The following is a 20,365-nucleotide window of genomic DNA, read 5'->3' as shown; positions in this document are numbered from 1 at the left end:
GTGAAAGACCTGTCAATCAAAGAGAAACTGGAAATGTGCAGCCCGTTTTCGCATAGTCCACTTTAGCTTGCGTGTTTTTAGTGACGGAAAAGTTGAAAACATCTTTTTAAAACGGCGTATGACTTCTTAAACGGTAGTTATTAAAGTCAGTAACGTGTTGACTACGCTTATTTCGGCGGGGAACATTTTCTCAGAAACCTTGAGCGACACATAGAGGGGTAAGTTGCTTTTTTAAGGCAGTGAAGTAACGCGTTTTGACGCGATTCTGTGGATGTTTCTCTGTGAAGATGTGTTCTTCAGTTTCTGTGTCAGATTGTGTTGTGCAGTGCTGCTTTATTAGCTCAGACTGTGCTGGTGTATCGATCACTATCTAAACCGCTAGATTCTGCGAACGGGATATGCGCTCGTGACGGAAATAATGAACACATTGTTTCATATGAGCCGTTACCTGAAGTTTGAAGAATGTTACTGTGACCTGACAAGGCAGTAGTTTGGCTACTTGGAGATCTTAGTTTCACAAACACGTCTTAGTTTGTTGCCAAGTCCATAACCAAAACAAAGAGTTTATAGAAACAAAGTTTTTCGTTTGTTTTGTAACCTGACCTTTCGCCGCCTGTTTTGCTGTATATCTTCGTTTCCTCATAAATGCAGATTCTTGCTTTATGGCATGATACGGTTATAGATGCCGTGTTGTCAGTGGAGTCCACCCTCCTTGATCTCTTCTTCTCAGAGTCAGCTAGTAAAGCCTTGTTTGTGTGTTGCTCAGCATTTACAGTAGTGCTAAAGTGTACTTATAGGACCAAATAGACAATGCTGATATTACAGTGGACGAGGTAAATTATGAAATGGATGAAGTAAAGTGAGTGCAAAATAAATAGGCCTTAATACTCAGAGCCAGAATCAATGCATTACATGATTGTCATAATTTGTAGTATCATCAGTAGGCCTACTTAAATTTCTGAATTAGACACTACAGAGAATAATAGGCTGACGCAAATTAAGATGCATATTAAACGAAAATTATAAATAAAACGTATTATTATTGATAGAGCAGCCTAGAAACCGTCTCTCGATTTCATTTCTCTTTATTGTTGCAGTCAGTGGATTAGACCAAATAAAATCCGCTTTTTATACAGTTCTGGCAGCTTTAGTGCTTCTTCTCTCTATCGGTTGCACTGGTTGGAAGGTTATATTCTTTTCTCACCCGCTGTCTCCTGGGGGATTCCCCACCTCTGCGCCATGACGTCACCTCTTCCAGTATATGGCCGAGGGAATCCTCGCGTGCGATGGTATCGTCCTTTGCTTATAGTTGGTCACCGCATTTTCGCTTCTGACTTTCATTGCTCTTGACGGAATTAAGCTTTTACTCGCCAAATGGGACCAGTTTCACAAACGACTACTCTGACCGATTAACACATTAGAAAGTAGAAAAGTACATTATTTTACTTATTATTTTTATATATGGTAATTTACCCCTTAGTATATTACAGTACTCATGAAAAGTTTGGATACAACTTCTCATTTTTTATTATTTCTTTGTTCTACAGTTTAAAGTAACAGTAAAGGTACCAAACTACGGTATTATAGGCTATAAATTAAATTATGGGAATGATGTAGTGACTAAAAATTTTAATCTAATCAAAACTTTATATATTTTAGCTTTTCCAAAGTATCTGCACATACTGGATTTTCCCTGAAAATGATAGTTCACCCAAAGATAGAAGATATTTTCCAAAGATGATATTTTGTAGAATGTTGGTAACCAAACAGTTGATGGACCCCATTGATTTCCCTTGTATTTTTTTCCCATAATGGGGTCTATCAACTGTTTGGTTACCCATATTCTTCAAAATATCTTCTTTTGTGTTCAACAGAAGTAAGAAACTCATACAGGTTTGGGAACAACTTGAGGGTGAGTAAATGATGACAGAATTTTCATTTTTGGGTGAACTACCCCTTTAATTAACATCATGAGGTACATTTCCCATGTGTGGTGCACACTTGATGACTGCTTTCCCTGTACAGCAAATAGACTTGTATGCATGCTTGTATCTTGTTTTTTTTCTGGGTCTCTAATGACTCAGAGTCAGACCATTATCACTGAGTGAACTGATCTAATGAAGGTCATTTGTACCTTTTGCTGGTAGTGGCACAAAAAATTACAAATTGTTCTTAATTTTACAAGGTCACAAGAAATATGTGTCAGCCAACTTTTGATTGGTTCTTAAAGGTACACTGTGTAGGAATTTCTCCCATCTAGTGGTGAAATTGTATTTTGCAATCAAACGAATAGTGCTCTCTAGCACTTCGCTTTTTCAAATGCGTGTTGCAACTACGGTAGTCGTTATGTACCAAGAAGCTACGACAACATGTCTTCCAATAGCACTTCATCGAGTTTTCTTTCGGGTGATGAGGTTCGTTATTTCGCTTTTTTGGCGACGAGGATCCCTTCTCCTGTGGCTCGGCATAAGTATGATCCTGCATTATGCAGTGTACTTGCAGCCTTCTTTAAATTTGCTGGGGCAGTGACAAGCGCCTCTTCTTGTCCGTTTCAGTCACGTGATGCGTTGTGGAAACACGTAGAGGTAGGCTAGTGCTTTTTGTCCCTCTCTGCTATTATAGTTTTTCAAAATGGCCTTGGACTTACCCGTCCGATGTAAATAAAGATAAGAAATTCTTCGCTTACGAGGAGAAATCAGATCATTGGCAGAGGTCATTTTACACCAATGAGGAGGACATATTTATGAATAAAGACATTGATTTTAGCCAATGAAATACTTAAAAAACTACACAGTGTACCTTTAAAAGCATTACCGTCTGATAATATGATGGTATCACGTGGTACCGCATCACTTCCTCTCTCCAAGGGTTGGAGTTTAATGATATACATTTACGTCATGATTGCAATAATTAGTGCTCCGTACCTTCATCCTTTGTTTCGTTAGCTATGTGGAACTTCCTCTTTTGTTTAAAAAGTTCAATGGCAGGAAACAATACATTGACATTCCCAGAATGGCCATTGATGTTTAATTGAAATAACTTTTTCTTATTAGTTTTCTCTTATCAGTTATGTACATTAGGGTTTTATGTTGCATCTTATGTTGATAAAGTATGTTTGTTTTTGCATTATTTTAGTGTCATATCATCATGTGTATTATGTGTTTGTGTGCTGCACCTTCTATATGTTAGTACTTATAAGCTTATACTTACAAACGTCAAATAATCAGATTTTAGTCATTTTAATTGGAATTTTAGTAAATAAATAAGTTGTATTTACCATTAATGTAATGTATACAACTGAAGAAACATGCAGGTGTTTTTAACTGTAAATTTAAGGTCAATGTGTTATATTTCTGTAATAATAATCCTAGATTATTATCTTCATGTGAGTGTGCATGTCTGTATCAGTTCTAATAAGTCGAGACGAGTAGATATCATCACCCTTGCTTTGTCAGGCAGTGAGTTCCTCTATCTCGTCTTCTCACTTATAATGCGCTTCAGAGAAGGGCGTTGAGTTCGTTTTTCCAGGGACTCAGACCACAATAATAGACTTGTATGCACATCTTGTTTTTTTCTGGGTCTCTAATGACTCACACCATTATCACTGAGTGAACTGATCTAATGAAGGTCATTTGTACCTTTTGCTGGTAGTGGAATGTCATATTGTTTAGTTATACTAAATTGTATAGCTTTAACTAAATAAATTAAGCTTTTTTTTATTCCTTATTTGCAGCTAATTCTTAGTTTTATCATGCTATTTCTATAGCTTTCTTATTTGCACCCACATACCCCAAAACAAGTTCTGCATCTGCTCTCTTCCAGCATCTGTATTATTTGGTCATCATACTGTATGTATCGGGGTGATATGAGGATGTGCTCCTTCTGAGCCATTAGCATAACATATCTTCCAGCCCAGGCATTATAATATTCCTAGTTTTCCAGTACGTTAAGATGAATGGGAAACTTAATTTCATTGGCATCACATTTGTTGTCACATTAGCAACAATCAGCATGACAGACTCAAAACTAATTCTGGGGAAACTGCGGTTGAAGACAAACCTTCACAGTTGAAAATATGTAGGTGGGGAGGTTATTGATTCATAGCAGTTATTGTTGGAACCATTGAGAGGGCTGTCAGAAACTTATTCCGTCAAGAAGGAAACGGTCCTTAAGAAAAACATGGAAGTCAGCCATACTTGCTTTAATAACCCTCCAGATCGACTCCGTATATCTTAATTTGCATATGCCACCTTTTGTTGTTGTTGGCAAATTTATATTAGGCTTGTGTTTCTAATGGAACTCTTAATTTTGTGTTGCACTGGTCAATATGATAGAGATGCCATTGTAGAAATGCACTATTTGCAGTCATCCATTATTCATTTAACACACAAAAGTGTCCAATAATTGGGGTGTAACCAAGCTAGTTTGTCAGTGTTTCTTTGTTTTACACTAATATACACAGTGAGTATACACTGAGGATTTTTTGGCACTGATGCCAAACTGCTGGGTTTTCAGGTTTTAATATTTCCAAAGGCTATCAGTGTCAAAAACAATACAATTAAAATGTATTCAAATTTTGCAAAGGAAAAGTTTTGAAAGATCTTTTGAGAGAGATTTGAGACCGGTTTTCATTTGAGTTGTGTCATATCTTTGAATTTCCTCCTACTTTTTTTTTTTTTTTTTTTTTTTTTTTTTTTTTAGGTGGATCTAATGACATTTTTTTGTGATGATGTTTAAGAACAGTCAGATATCTTTTTTTGTGCAATCTCTTGATTTAAAGAGGCTCATAGGCCAGTGTTAAAATGCCTTACTGCAAAAGTGGCCATTATCATTTTGACTTGATGAAAGTCAGAATATGACATGCTTTTGCCACTTCAATGAGAACTTCTCATTGTGATCATCATATTGAAGGCTCCATGTTTCATTTGCTATGGCACACGTCTGCAGTCTTGCATGCTTATGTGAAACCCCTGTTAGTTTCATCGAAATGCAGGCAGCAGCTGTCAGCTTTTCCTGATATTACTTATTTATGTCCTGAGCTTGCTTTTCACCAGACTGTCTCTGATTGACTCGTGCTTAAGAGACCCAAAGGTTGTGTTCATACTGCAGCAGATCAACTTTTTTCTAAACCTAATATTTACATGGTCAAGTCAGACACAGGTCACATCCTGGATGGTGAAATATGATTGATTAGATAGAGGTCAGATTCCATCAGCTCTTTTGCAAACTACCTAAAAAGGATTAGCCTACATTTGATATGTTACTAATTGGTTATTTATTTTGGGGTAATTAAAATATTTGGACCATATTGCAAATAGTCCAAATGACTGTCCACATAATTACAGATTTATCACATAATTACAGATTTATCAGTTTCATACCGCATTCATTTTTCAGATTAGTTACATATACCATGCACAATTGTAATGAACTAGGAACTTTCTACAGATTTCCTTATGACTTTAGTTTATGATTTCTTCATACTTTGACATATTATATGTCTTCATCATGTTTATGATCCTGGGATCCATTCCAGCTTGGCCAGTTACCATGATTCTGTTTCCAACAGAAGTGATAAACAACAGGCAGAGAAACATTCAGGAGAAATCAAAAGGGAAATGACTTTGGATTAAAGTGGGTTAAAGGGCCCGACAGTAAGGATGTCCGAATGAGAGTGTTTTGGGCCAGTTGACTGAAACAATCACTTTCATTGATCTGGCACAACCTTTTTTTTATGCCTTGCAAACTTAAAACGTTTGGTTTTCTGTTTTGTATTCTACAATGCTGTTGCAAATTCTGCTGATTTGTCACCAAGATAATGTTATCTAACTGGCTAACTGACAAGGTTTTGTCGAAATTGCAAAAATACTTAGGCTTATCGTGATGGTTTTGAAAGCAAGAATGTTTTAAAATACAAAGCAATTAGTAATGTTTTGTATTATATTCCATTGTTTTTCAGCAAAAGTATTTTTATCGATTTATGATTACAGCTATATTGTTTTACAGCTTTACAATTTTTTTGTAAAGAAAAAATATTCAAGTGAACAAAATAAATTTGTAGAGAAAAATGTAATATTTGATAAACTATAAATATATCTAGCAAAGATAAATTACATTGCTAAAAATAAACAATGATACTTTTTATTCTGGTGGGGCCAGGAAAAATGTTGGCAGGGCAACATTTAAATTAAATGCAATAAACTTTTATTTAGATATAGATGTCGCAAAGTTCCAACTTCAGTAGATTTCATGACTATAGATATTTGCTAAAATGCTGTGTGTTCAAACCTTGTAAGGGGTGCTACAGTATATGCTAATGAGGAAGGCACCTAAACTTAGGTTAAGCCCAAAGTATACTGTTCGTTAAAGGGGACCTATTATGCTCCTTTTTACAAGATGTAATATAAGTCTTAGGTGTCTCCAGAATGTGTTTCAGCTCAAAATAGGCTACCCTACAGATCATTTATTATAGCATGCCCTAAATGCCCCTATATGGGTGGGAGCAAAAACATCACTCGTGTTACTGAAATGTGTTGATGTGCTGGCCTTTGCAAATAAACATTCCACTCTTAGTACAAGTCTATTATCTATACAGAAAACATACAGAGTTTAAAAAGTCCATCACCTGACTGTATTGTGCATAATAAATGTGCATTTATGAATTATACAGTTAGCTTTTTTAGGTTCAAAGTAACAACATAGATCTGGGTCTCTGTGAATACAGTCAGAGCCAATGGTAACTAGCCACATTAGCTGTACAACGTGTTAACAAGCACATTCAGAAAGGCTGGATATGAAGTTGGATCACAAACAGTTGGTACAAACCCATCTTTGAGAAGCAACTTTTGTGCAAATCAAGTGATCTGATCCTCGTTTGCAAAGCAGTCCGGCATCCAAATGATACAAAATCGCACAAACAAATACAAATTGGACTTGCATTTAAGTTTAAATACCATGTAAAAGTGAATTTTGCATAATAAGGTCCCCTTTTAATTTCATCATCAGCCTTTAATGCGCTTGAGCCTCAAATTGTTTTGAACTAGCCTAATTAGTTGGTCCACAAGGTGTGAACACTGAAGTCACTTCTATAGAGGAATAACGCAGATACTAGACATAGATTTTGTTGCACGCATATGCTAAACATTCACATCAAAACCGAAGTATACTTTGGGTTAGCCTATTATCCCATTATCCCATTATCCCATAATTTCCTATTATAGACCGACTGGAAATATACTGTATTAGCTTGGATGCCAGCCGAACTTAGCCCCGCCCACAACATTTGAGGTCGGGAAGTTCGGTCTGGACTTGATCCGTTGTGGAGCAGCTATGCTCGAACCAGAGCTGTTCGGACCAATCAAATTGTCAGGGCGGGCTTTATATGATGATGGACAGATGATCAACAGTAGCATAATCATCCACGTCACCAAAGAGCGCTTGGGTTGCGATAAGATTTGTTTGCTGTATTGTCGAGTTCTAATTCTAAACGGAGAACTTGTTCGTATATGCATTCACCTTTACTATTTCTCTCAAAAATGATGATCGTGTTGGTAAGTACTCCGTGTATCATTAAATTCTTTTTACAACACCAGCAAAGATTGTTTATACTTCTCTTCTTCTTCTAGCGTGCGTGCAGTTGAGTCACTTACTCTGTTGCTCTGATTGGTTGTAGGTCTATCCAATTGAGTGCAGAGGCATTTTCTTTCCTGGTTCGGTTGAAACACGCCCCTTAATCACAGCCCAATGGAGCAGTATCAGACTCACATTCTGACTAATCTGAGTATGACGACGTCAGGCTAATACTGTATAGCACTTTGGATAAAAGTTGCATTGTCCTGTCTGATGGAAATGGGCTTCTTTTAGTGGAATAATGAGTGTTTGTATATTGTATTGTATTGTAGGTAAATCACAATTGCTTATCTATTGTTTTGAATATGATCCTGTGCTGAGTGTTACGGTAAATTCAGACATGGGAATTTTTCGAAATAACATAAAATCAATGTCATGCACTGGAAACAGCAGGAAATGCCACTTAACTGAACTGTGCATCTCTTCACAGATGCCCCATAAGTTTGAATGAATGTGTTGTAGGAGGCAGGTAGGAGGTGAGAGACATAGTTAAAGACAGAGATAGAATGACAGCCCGCTCCTTCCTCAACCTCCACGGAAATGGAAAGGAGGCTAAGTTCAAAGCCAGGTCTGGGTCTTTTAATATTGTCTGAATATTGGCCTCATCTGTGAGTGTTACATCATTTGATCTCCAAAATGCTATTGCTTTATAATAAACAAGTGTCTAATTCATTCAGTATAAAGTCCTGCAGTAATGGCATATATTTGTAGCATCACCCTGGTTCCCTCGACAAAAACCCAATAGGATTTTTCCATTGGCATTTGGATACTTGCAGAAAATTAGCTCTGTGACCTGACCACCAAAAGTTTATGATTCTTGCTTGTTTTGTTCCTCATGATGTTCTTTACAATTGAACACAACTTTTATATATTTTGAAGCTTAAATGCAATCGCCAGAATTTAAAAGCTACTTGTAGGCTATAAACAAACTACACTATCGCATGACTGGCTTCACTCTCTCTTAATTCTGTCGAACCCTGGTGCATTTGCTCTCATGTTATGTCATTGCAAATGTGCACAGCGCATAAAAAAAAAAAGCAGGTCAATATATTGTTTTTTTTATTAATTTGATGCTAATATGCTCAGCAGAGTGACGCAGAAACACTTGCGTCTGTAGGCCATTATGCGTCACATGAATGTGGCTTTCTGACTCTTTTGAGGAGACCACTGATTGTGAGCCATTCATTTGCAGCTAGGGATTGCACTCAGTATGCGTGATTACACTTCACGCTCACTCTTGCTCAGGGTTCGAAATGACTTAGGACTCTTGGGGGTGTCCCATAAAATTTAATTATTAAATTATTAAAATTCTGAAGACTTCCTTGCTACACTATATACTGTAGGCAAATTATATGGACCAATGTTGAAGGTGGGATAATGGTCTTGGGATGTTTTTCATGGTTTGGGCTAGGCCCAGTATTGTAGTGGTGTCTGGAGAAGTGGTTATAATCTAACAGCTAACCTCTAACTCTGGAGCAACAAAGTTACAAGTTCTTTTTCCTCTTTTTCTCTCCATGATGCAGGATTCTAAATTAAGAAAAATAATATTAGCTTAATAGCTTCCTAGATAGCTTACCAAGCTCTCATGTATATACTCATTCATGCTCAAATCACATTCACTTTAATCAACTCACAGACTTGAATTAAGTCCTGGTTATCTTTCGTAATCACTGACTGGACAAGTAGGTTGTTAAACTAGCTTTGAATAACTAGTCTAGCTGCTAAGTCTGCTGTTAGCTGGCAGATCATTTGGCTTCATACACATACAGCTAGCAAAAAACGTTGACAAACGTACTCTTCTAATCATTACACTGGGTATCTAGTTAATGCAACTTTTGATATAGGAACACGAACTCCTAATATTTTACTATAAGCAATTATGGAGATATAAACATATTCAAAGCACTTACAGGATTTTCATTCAGGATTTCACTCTTTGAGAGGTTTCGTTTTGCCGCGTTCAGCTACAGTAGGCTACGTGTCTGCGGGAGCACCACAACAACAATCTGTGACGCTGTATAGGAATTCACTCGGCTAATAGCTGCCCTGATTGCTGCCTCGCGCTAGTAAATAAATTAATTACTGTTATAAATATAAAACGTCACTAAAGACCTATAATTTTCACAATTTTTAATGTTAAAATATATTTGTCAGGGACCCCCCAAAATCCAAAAATAAATTCTTATGGGGGGTCCCTAATGACTTATGGAGGGTCCGGGACCCCCCAGACCCCCCTCATTTCAGGTCAACCATCACCGTCATCCCTTACATGTGTTTTGTTGAACTAATGATGTTGTCATCATCAGCTAAAATGTCTACCTTTTTACTTCCTGAACAAGTGGTTATCTGAGTCTGAGATTCTTTCACATTCACGTGAATCGCGTCTCAGTTCCAGTGCAACCAAACTCAGACCACTTCATTCAGGTAATCTCAGGTTTGGTGCCCTGGTGTGCTCCTGGGTAAGCATTAAGCCAGGGACACACCAAGCCAACAATCAGCTGTTCGGCTATGTCGGGCCGTTTTTAAGCGTCGTCTGACTTGTTTTTTTCGGTGTGTTCCGCACCAGTGGCTCCAGTCTAGGCTTGGGAATCGGTTCCAGGTTCCGGTTTGGAACCGGTTCCAAACGTTCCGATCCATCGGAATCGTTCACGCCCACACATTAACGATTCCACTAACGATTCTGAACGTTCCGTTACGTCCAGAATTCCCGCGTCGCGGCACGACGTGTATGCAACTGGATTTTTAAATCCCCCAAAAGCGCCATTCCCGCGTGCGATATTTTTTTTCCCCAGGATGGTAGGAGAAGGTAGCCTACCGCCTTTTTCACCTCTGATTGGCTAGAAGGGTTCTCCTCCGATTGTTTATTTGATTTGGCCGTGAAACGTCATCTCTGATGAGAGAGAGAGAGAGAGAGATGGTCGTGGTGGTGATGCTGTCGGCTCGCGCGCTAGTCTGTTTTGATCTTCTTTACCGCCAACAGAAGTAAACAAAGTCAATCCAACAGTGTGATAAGTGCGTGCCGTCAGATTTATATTCCAAGTTCACATTTTCATAGCCTGTTTAGATCGAATCCATGAACCGCATTATTACACCGTTTTCTAAGGCTAGGCCTACGCGATCTATTTAAAACAATTTACAATCATAAAATAGCAAAGTGCTATCATGAAATCGTAAAGGCTGTGATATGCGCAAAAAATATGCGCTGTTTTTTTATTTATTTATTTTTACAGAGAAGCACGACTCTTTAATTATTTATATGCGTGCAGGTTCTTAAAAGTAACTCAGCTCCGTTCATAGTAAACGCTGCTCCACACATACTCAGTCTCCTCATGTGCAGTTTGTTTAGGTTTCCGATAATGTACGTTTGGGAACGCAAAACCTCGGACGCATATTTCATATAACTGTCATCATTTATATGCGTGTCAGCATCTCAGGGGGGAGCACAACAAATATGCTCAAACATTTAAATAACATCCATGGCATTAAATACTAGGAGTGCACTATATTTGACAGCCTGCGCTCCACAAACAATGGTAGGTTGGCTTATAAATTAAATCAAAACATTAATGATGTAATGTCGCGTTCCAGGCAACCTGTAACCCGTGTTTTTCCAACTCGTAACTGGGAGTACATCGTTCCAGGCAACCTGTAACCCGTGTTTTTCCAACCTTATACCCGTGAAAGTGCACTGGAACTGCAGTCAAACCCGTGACTTCCCACCCGTGAACTCGTACTAGATCGATGTACTCCCAGTTACGAGTTGGAAAAACACGGGTTACAGGTTGCCTGGAACGCGGCATAAGTAACCAATGATCAGCCTGGAGAGATCAAGGATCCTCCCAGAAAAACAAGACATGCTTGTTTTTCTGCACAAGAACTGCTAGAAATGTTCAATGATTAATTGATGAAGTTTTTGTGAAAACAATAAAAGTTAAAGTTAAAATGTAAACCATGATGCGTTGTTTACTCTTTTATAGTTTAGCACACACGACTAAGTGTGATTACAATACAAAGCTTTGTTGTAGAAATGTTTACTTTTTTTTAGAAACGTCAAAGCATTCAACTTCTGTATTAATATTGCACACTTGGTTTTCATTCTCTAAAACCACTTTAAATTAGACATTCAAAGCCAACAACTCTCAAAGCAAAGCCAAAAACTCTGTAAGTGTGCAGCAAATGGTAGCCTACAGGAATCGATATGGGAATCGATAAGGAATCGCATCGATAAGCAGACTCGACAATGGCATCGATATCGATAATTTCTTAACGATGCCCATCCCTACTCCAGTCGGACGGCGTTGAGGTGTTTTTTGGTCCAATTCAGCATGTAGAATCTGCATCGGGCCATCGGTGAGAGAGAGAACTCCGATTGGCTGTTCAGCTTAGTGAATGAGAATAATAGCAAAACAGCGTTTCTTTTCAAAAAAAGAAGTCTAGACTCTAGACGGTACAGATAGAAGGCTGTTCTAAGTGGAATAAAGAACGTGATCAGCGTGATTGATATTCAAAACTAAGCACACGCTGCTTTGTTCACGGTGGGTTTGTGTATCTGCAACCTGCAGCATCAGTTTCCCATTTTGAATGAAGAATATAGGTGAATATATCTGCAGAAATATGATTTATCTCCTTTACACGCAGGCATAGAACGCGTGTGCTATGGAGTTAATATTGTGCCATAATTAAACAAACAAATCCAGCCTTTTGCAAACAAACTCGATCTGCAACCTCTATAGTCCCATTTTAGCCCCTTGATAGCAACTGCCTTATTCGAGAAATGTAAAAGCTTTGGTAAAATCTTGAGGGGGTATTACTGATCTATGTTATTTCGTAGAAAGCATGAAAACATCTTTAGATTGTGTTCACCGCAGAGGTTATTTCATGCGTCTAACCAAAAACCCATTTAAAAAAAAAACCTGATGGAACCAGAAATGCTATAGTGGTAACTAGTTTTTGGGTTTTGGCTGACAAAAATGTCATCTCTGTAGCACTTAATAAGCTAAATACTAGGGCTGCTCGATTATGGCAAAAATCATAATCATGATTATTTTGGCCAGTATTGTAATCACAATTAACACGATTATTAGTGGACAATATAACCAAAACCTTATGAGTAATTTATTTAACGAAAGCAAAATCAATTTGCTGAAAATGCTAGCAGAATATTAGACTAACTTATGTAATTAAACAGTCAGTAACATATATATTACTGACTGTTTAATTAAAAAAAATATGTTTTATAAACAATAGGACAAATACAATAGAAAAAGACACAAATGAAACAAACAGTGCTTTAAGTTTTTCATTCAAGTTTGTAAGTATTTGGCTAACAGCCTTCCACAGATATTTAATAAATGAATGGAAAATAAAACATAACATATCTTCACTATAAGAATTAAACTTGCTACAAAAGTCATTTAGTCAAGAGCAGTGAGTTATTTTCTCATTTTCTTTTGTTGTTTGATAAACATTGACACAGATAGCAGCAGGTATATTCGGCCGCTGTCACTTTAAGACCTAATGCACAGATCCAGTATACTGATACAAAATTATATTTCCTTCCAACTGTTTGTTCACTAAGGACATAAATGACTGGGTTTACGTGAATTCTTATCAAGCTTGGCAATTTTTGACATATGTTTGTGTGTATGCGCGCTCAGAAGTTCTCTTTGGTCCGTGTTCCGCTCCATTTTGGAGGGTGCATAGAAAGCCGCCTGAGGAACAGCGTGAGTTCTCTTTTGTGCTTTTAATAGCCTAACTCTTTTAATATCAAGCACATCCCATTTTACAAAACGCTACATGAGTTAACTGATTTGCACGTTAAGTTTGGAATTTTAAGGGGGAGCCAAAGTGCACCGCTTTAAAGGAAAGGAACGGAATGGGACACAATAGTTGTTTTATCTGGATTGTCATACTTTCGTAATGGTTGAAAGCCAAAATCAAAATCGAAACTCAATTTCGCTTAATCACACAGCCCTACTAAATCTGCATGTGTAGCCAAAGTTGCCAGTAAGGTCGACCAGGAAGTTGTTTGACATAACAGGAAGTTGTTTTATATAGATATGAAAATTCACTTTAATACATCTTTACACCTCAAGACCCCAGGCTATTGATCTCCACGGTTGGACTTCAGTGTACCTTCTGTGGTTTTGGGTTGTTTGCATACACTCTCGTTTATGGCAACTCATTTGAGAGCCGAAATATAAAGTTCCTCCAAACTTTACTGCTCCCATCTCTGATCCTATTCTTCTCCTTCATCTCTCCGCCGGGACTGCTGGATCCTTCTGACAGAACTTTTTACAACCTCAAACGCTTGCTAATCTTCAGCTCACTGTGACTCATCCTCTGTGTTTATGACATTTACTATTTGCACTTTGAGCCACAAAACCAACCAACATCATTTAAGCTCACACTAGCTCTGAGAAAAGCATCTAGTTACTCAGCACATCAAGGAAGGAAGACTAACCAAAATTGAGCACCATGGTATTGTTATGAGGTTGTGCAAGTAATCAGCTGACATTTAGGTTGCAGCGTGAGAGCTGATACAGGAAGTAAGAGCATTATGAATGTGCGCTTATATAAAGTCCTCTGACTGCTGTTTGTTTTTCAGGAGATGATTTGGGTCATCATCACTATTATTCCTGGGAATTTTTCTTATTATGATTCTTGGGAGCATTGTGTAGCTGTAAACTGAGAACGGATGCCAGGTGGTGGGGGCCACTGAATCCTCCCTCAGGGAGCACATAGATCTTAAGCTTTGTGGCTGGTTTCCTCCTATACTCTCCAAGTTCTTTGAAATATGATCCAAGATGATGTGTATCATCTAATATGCAGTGTTCCTGAAAAACACTGATGCCTTTTGTCATAAACCACGAGATCTGTGAATTGTGCAACCCTTCAAAAAAATGTATTTTTAACACAGAAATACTTAAAGAAATATATATAATATTTATAAGGGATAATGTATCCTCTGCTTCACGTCGGGGTCCTGATCAGCCTGAACTTCTGAAGGGGTTGTATTCGCTATAACAACCGCCTCGCTATACATTATCCCGCTTATTACATGGCTACCTACCAAATAAATCATTAATTTGACACAAAATATTGATTTAAAAGGGAGTTTATTGATTTAAAAACGATTGTATTGCTTCCGCTAAAGAAAATAGTCCGTTCCGTCACTATGGTTAAAATCCTGCATCCATAGCAACGGTCTGTTATACTTCGCAGCGGTCTGTTATCAAGAAATACCAGACCGCATTCTACATTAGAATTCAACCAAGCCATGTAATAAAAAACATTAATAGTAATACATTTTTATATAGCACCACTCAAAGACGCTTTAATACTGTTATTTTAAAAGTAATTTTAGACATTTTGACTACCTATGTTAACTAACTAGATCAAATAAATTAGGTGACAAATCAGCAGACTTTGCATTAACAGTGTAGAATACAGCACAGGAATCCAAATGTTTGTTTATGAGGCATAAAAATGAATGTATGCAGTATGAATGAATGCTAACTTTTTAGTGGCAACTCAGAACTTACCTGAAAGGCCAAGTGACACGACAGTCCTGTCAACTGACCATGAACACTCACTTCTTCGTCTGATGTTCATGTACTAAAATCCAGACAAAAATTTCCAGTTTTGTCTTTTGTCTAACCAGCTTTTACTTAATGAGGCATCACATTGTTAATTGGTCTGTGTATCTCTATAGGTCCAAGTCCAAGTCCTACCCCTCCACCTCATACTCTTATAGTTTCACCTGTACAATGTGTGCATGAATAAAGTAGTTCACTTCCCTATTACACAGTAAAATTACCTTATTTCGGTCATAAATGCAACCTAGAGAAGGTAAAGCATAAATGAGTCTATCCAGCCAAAATAAACTATTTATAATGGACTATATTGTAAATACAGTGGATTGTTTGACCTCTATTAACTGCACTTTAAATATTATATACTTTTACAAGATGGCGGTGCTTTCAACGTGTCTGGCATTCCTACGGTTCCAAGTCCAACCCTCCACCTCATACTTTTATAGTTTCACCTGTGCATGAATAAAGTAGTTCACTTCCCTTTTGTGCACACAGCAGGTAGACATGGCGAGCAAGGTTGCAGTTCGTTTTGTGGATAACAATGTAAGTTTGCTTTATTTCAGTTATGATTTATACTTATTTAAAAGGTTATACAATGAAAATTTGTAAATAGTCTCTTTAGTAGTTTATTAAATATATGCTCTATAAAGAATGAGTTTTGGTATATAAATTGTATGCATTTAAATATTGGATTAGAATTGATGTATTTATAATTTATTAAATAGAATTAGAGGCTGGGTCCCTATTTATTATTTTTTATGCACTTTATGTAAATTATAATTATACATTTTTATAAGGAAACATATAAGTTTTACAGTTCTTTTTTGGCTAATTTACTGCTCAAAAGTTTAGTCAAAAGAGAAGTGAAATAAAGAAAAGCAGTCAAGTTTCGTTCATGAGGTCTTTTTTTCACTCAGACTTAAGGATGCATTTCCCTTTTCTTGTGTCCTTTTTCTCTCTATCCTTATTCAGCGTGCAAACCTGAGAGATATTGTGTAAAAAGTAATTGTTGGTATTTTTTAGTCTGTTTGTCAGCACAAACCTCTGTGTGGATGTGGTAAACTGTGAGTGTGTGTTCCAAAGCATATTGAGGTAATGTAGAGAGAAACGGTGTCCATGGGCTTTTGAGGTTTTCCTCTTTGAACGGATGCTCTCGCTGCTTTACGATCAACAGCCACTGATTTCTGTGGCCTTGACACGCTGGTAACAGACAGGGACCTTTCACTTCCTTGACATCTCTGATGTATATCTGTTTTGTTGATAAGACTGGGTTGCTAGCAACGACTGTCGTCCAGACATTTATCTGCTAGGTGTTCTTTTTTTGGATGTAACTGCATATAGAAGCAGTATTCTATATTGCAGACCTTGATATGTGATTTTTATGTCTGTTTTCAACAGCCACTGAGGTACTTTCACTCTTTGAGTGCGCCTTTGTTTTGAACCGTTTATGAGGAAGGAACAAGGAAACAAATCTTGACAAGCTGAACGGACCAGTTTTGTTTGCTTTTGTTTCCTTATGTTAAATGAGTTCTCAATTCCTTCTCTCTTTCTGTCCTGCAGGTCAACATGGCCCAGTGGAATCAGTTACAGCAGTTGGAGACGCGGTATCTGGAGCAGCTGTATCACCTGTACAGTGACAGCTTCCCCATGGAGCTGCGGCAGTTCCTGGCCCCCTGGATCGAGAGCCAGGACTGGTGAGTTGCCAGCAGTAGACAGGATATGACATAAGAGATAAGGACCTCGGCAATCTGGAGGTCTGCTTTTTTGAGCTGCAAGATTTAGCATTTGTTTTGATTATTTTTGTGTATTTTTAAAGTTGCGACAGATCTTTTCCGTGTTGTGATGTACATCCGAGTTTAATGGATTATCGAAAAAGAAAAAAATCTAGGACGGAGGGGCTTGGTTGTATGCATCAGTTGTTAATTCGATTTTGAGATGCAAGCGTTACACTCAAAAATCAGTGCGAGTTTGCAGTCAACTCTGGAGGGGCAGGGTTTAAGCGGACTAAATGATTGGAGAAATTCGACATTTGTCTCCAGAGAGGTCTGCAGGTCGAGAATACATTTAAAGGGCATGTTGCAGGTTAGAGTACCCAGTGAGCCAATGTATGGAAAAATAATGTAGGAACTAGATTTAAATATAAACATATACTTATAAAACGCTATTTAGGCATCTGGAGTCGTTTTTGTGAGGAAAATTTTACTTCTGCATTTGAAAACCGCCGAACCAGAAGTGACGTCACATGAGGTAGAGCGGTCAAAGTAAACAATGGATCGCAATGACAGCTCGGAAAGCTGGGGGAATTGTAGCCTAAATATTTACTCGTATGATATATATAATTCATATTTAATTGATATATATGATGATATCATATAATTATGAGCCTGATATGAAGCCAAGTGAGCAGGACAGGCCAGGTTTAGACAGAACAACAGTGAGTTGTGGTGTGAGGAGAACAGGGCGAGAGAACAGTGTTAGCTTTAGCCGACGATATGTAGCCTATAACACTATGCTCAGATCACAATTGTACTAGGGCTGGGTACCGAGTTCGATACTTTTAGGTACCGACCGAATTGCCTCGATAGGCCTACTATCGAGTATCGGAAAAAATGACATGTTGTTCGGTTCCAGATTTCGATACCTAGGGAGTTAACTCGTCAACGTCAGTGCTCAAACAAATACATATGAAATGCACAACGACACACATAAAGCTGCTCACGCACATACACGCAAACTCTACACACACGAGACGCGCGGAACTCTTTGCGCACATACTCATATATGAGAGGCGCGCGAGCACACACACAAACTCGCGCACATACTCAATGAGACGCGAGCACACACACACAAACTCTCCGCGCACATATTCATATGAGACGCGAGCACGCACACACACATAATACCTTAAAGATGGGGAAAAGTCGATCAAAAGTGTGGGTACATTTCTCCAGGCTCGATGCCAACAGCGCGCGATGCAGTATTTGGGGTAAAATAATTGCCGCAAAGACCGGTGCCGCGACAGATATGATGAAGCCCTTGACAGTGCACGGAGTAAACATATAAGAGCAGAAAGTTGCTCCGCCTTCGACTGGTAAATGAAGAGATACCTTGTTGATCACTCTGACAGTGTTAATATTGCAATAAATAATAACCTACTGAATGTAGCCTACACTGCCGTTCAAAAATGTGTTGGTTAGTCAGAATTTTTTTTCCAGTAAGGATGCATTAAAGTGATCAAAGGTGACATTAAAACGTGTTATGTTACTAAATATTTCGTTTTTAAATAAATGCTGTTCTTTTGACATTTCTATTCATCAAAGAATCATGAAAAAATGTATCATAGTTTCCAAAATATTAAGCAGCAAACTGTTTTCATATTTCTGAAGGATCATGTGACACTGAAGTAATGATTTTGAAAATTCAGCTTTGACATCACAGGAATAAATTACATTTTGAAATATATTCAAATAAGATTTTAAATTGTAATACTACTGTATTTCACAATATTACAAGTTTTACTGTATTAAAAAAAAATCAGCTTTGGTGAGCATGAGCTCTTTATAAAACATTTTTTGTTCCTTTGTGCTTTTTTTGTTCCTTTGTGCACTGGCTAAAGAGTATGAGTCAAACTAAAAAAATAAAACCAAAGTTTTTCTGAGGTAATGTGTTATGTAATCTTGTTAAAATGGATTTCATAAAATTGGTATCGAAAAAAGTATCGTTAGGAACCGGTATCGAAACTGAGGTATCGAAATTGGCACCGGATCGAAAGATTTTGAACGATACCCAGCCCTAAATTGTACAGATTATTATCATCATGTATCAGGCAATAGCAAAGCTAGTATTTAGACCCTTACCTGCACGTGTTGTGTGTCAGCCATTAGGAGACAGTTTCCAGAGGAAGAGGGACTTAATAAAGGCTTTGAATTAACCTATTTGGTGACGATGAATAAAAAAATGATCACAATCACAACTGTCTTAATGTATAAAAACTTTATATTTAGAAACAGCCAACACAAACATTAAAGTCGGTTTGTACAGATTGAAAATGAATTATAGAACATAATATTTATAATAATTAAATAATTTTTATAATAATAAAAAGTGTCGGCTGCAGACTAATAGCAAACACATAAATGCATTACATTACAAGTTTATGTAGGATATGTTAATGAATTAAATTAAGACAAGGCACATTTTGTAAAACAGATGTAGCCTACAATAAGTGATCTCTGACTCTGACGGATCCGTGACCGTCATGTTTCCTGCTGGCGGCCGAACCACAACCTGACGGCGGACCGTCACCGGGCGACCCGATGAAGGAGCCGGGACAGACAGTGTGCACATATCGCCGGGATTATAATCATTCGGTCTATAGTGAACGCTACACACTACCGCGTTTTTCAAAGCAGAAGTGAAGTCCCGTCTCTTACCCGGCACAAAACGCACACAGGCACGGAAGATCGCACCGTCTTTTTTCTTATTCGGAAACCTGTGGACTCGATGTCCTGACAGGCCATAATTCACAATCATTTACCACGACGATGATTAATTGAAATACAATAAGCACCGAAAACACAGTGAATCATGACCGCTCCAACTGAACACCAACCTATCTCTGCACTGAGCGCGAACGCAGAGTCAAACGACTACCTCATGTGACGTCATATGACGCGATGATGAAAAAAAGCGCTTTTTCAACACGGTCAAGGAAACGGTCACGTTTTCTATTGAATTTGCGCCCTTATGTCTTGCAAAACAATTTTTAATCCTGCATTTACTTTTCATATGGTATTTTCATACAAGGTTATATTTAAAAAAAAAAAAAAAAAAAAAAACCTGCACCATGGGCTTTAAGTCCTGTTTACTCTGGTGTTAAGATACGTTTTAAGTTGATCGGTTCACAGATAGATAGAGTGAATGTTATTTTCATGCTGACTTTTAAGAGCACTATTTTGAAAGAGTCGGTTCCTAATGATTGCTTCTTGCAGAATGAATAGACTTTCATTCCAACAGACTTTCTGACACCAAGAGAAGTCGAGATATTAATCACTTGGCCACACTCCTAAATATTGTGTTTGGTAGTGCACTGTGGGAATACAAATTTAAGAATCTGTTTGAGATCTGCTGATCCTATGTCC

General features: G+C 37.8%; 1 protein-coding gene across 6 annotated transcripts in view; it reads left to right on the top strand.

Moving 5' to 3' along the window:
- The window catches only part of stat3 (signal transducer and activator of transcription 3 (acute-phase response factor)), a 35,085-nt gene continuing 14,720 nt past the window's right edge, over positions 1 to 20,365 (top strand). The window contains exons 1-2 of one of the 6 annotated variants that reach the window (XM_081378501.1): positions 1 to 218; positions 16,785 to 16,918. In XM_081378501.1, coding sequence (XP_081234627.1) covers positions 16,791 to 16,918 — 128 coding nt within the window. In that variant the 5' untranslated portion in view covers positions 1 to 218; positions 16,785 to 16,790. Of the gene's footprint in view, positions 219 to 15,717; positions 15,768 to 16,784; positions 16,919 to 20,365 lie in introns of those variants that run through there. The other 5 variants (XM_081378505.1, XM_081378503.1, XM_081378502.1 and 2 more) reach the window with 5 other exon arrangements.

The sequence above is a fragment of the Scardinius erythrophthalmus genome (assembly GCF_964197995.2).
Source record: "Scardinius erythrophthalmus genome assembly, chromosome: 1".
NCBI classification, from domain to species: domain Eukaryota; kingdom Metazoa; phylum Chordata; class Actinopteri; order Cypriniformes; family Leuciscidae; genus Scardinius; species Scardinius erythrophthalmus.
This window is presented reverse-complemented; position numbering and strand designations above follow the sequence as displayed.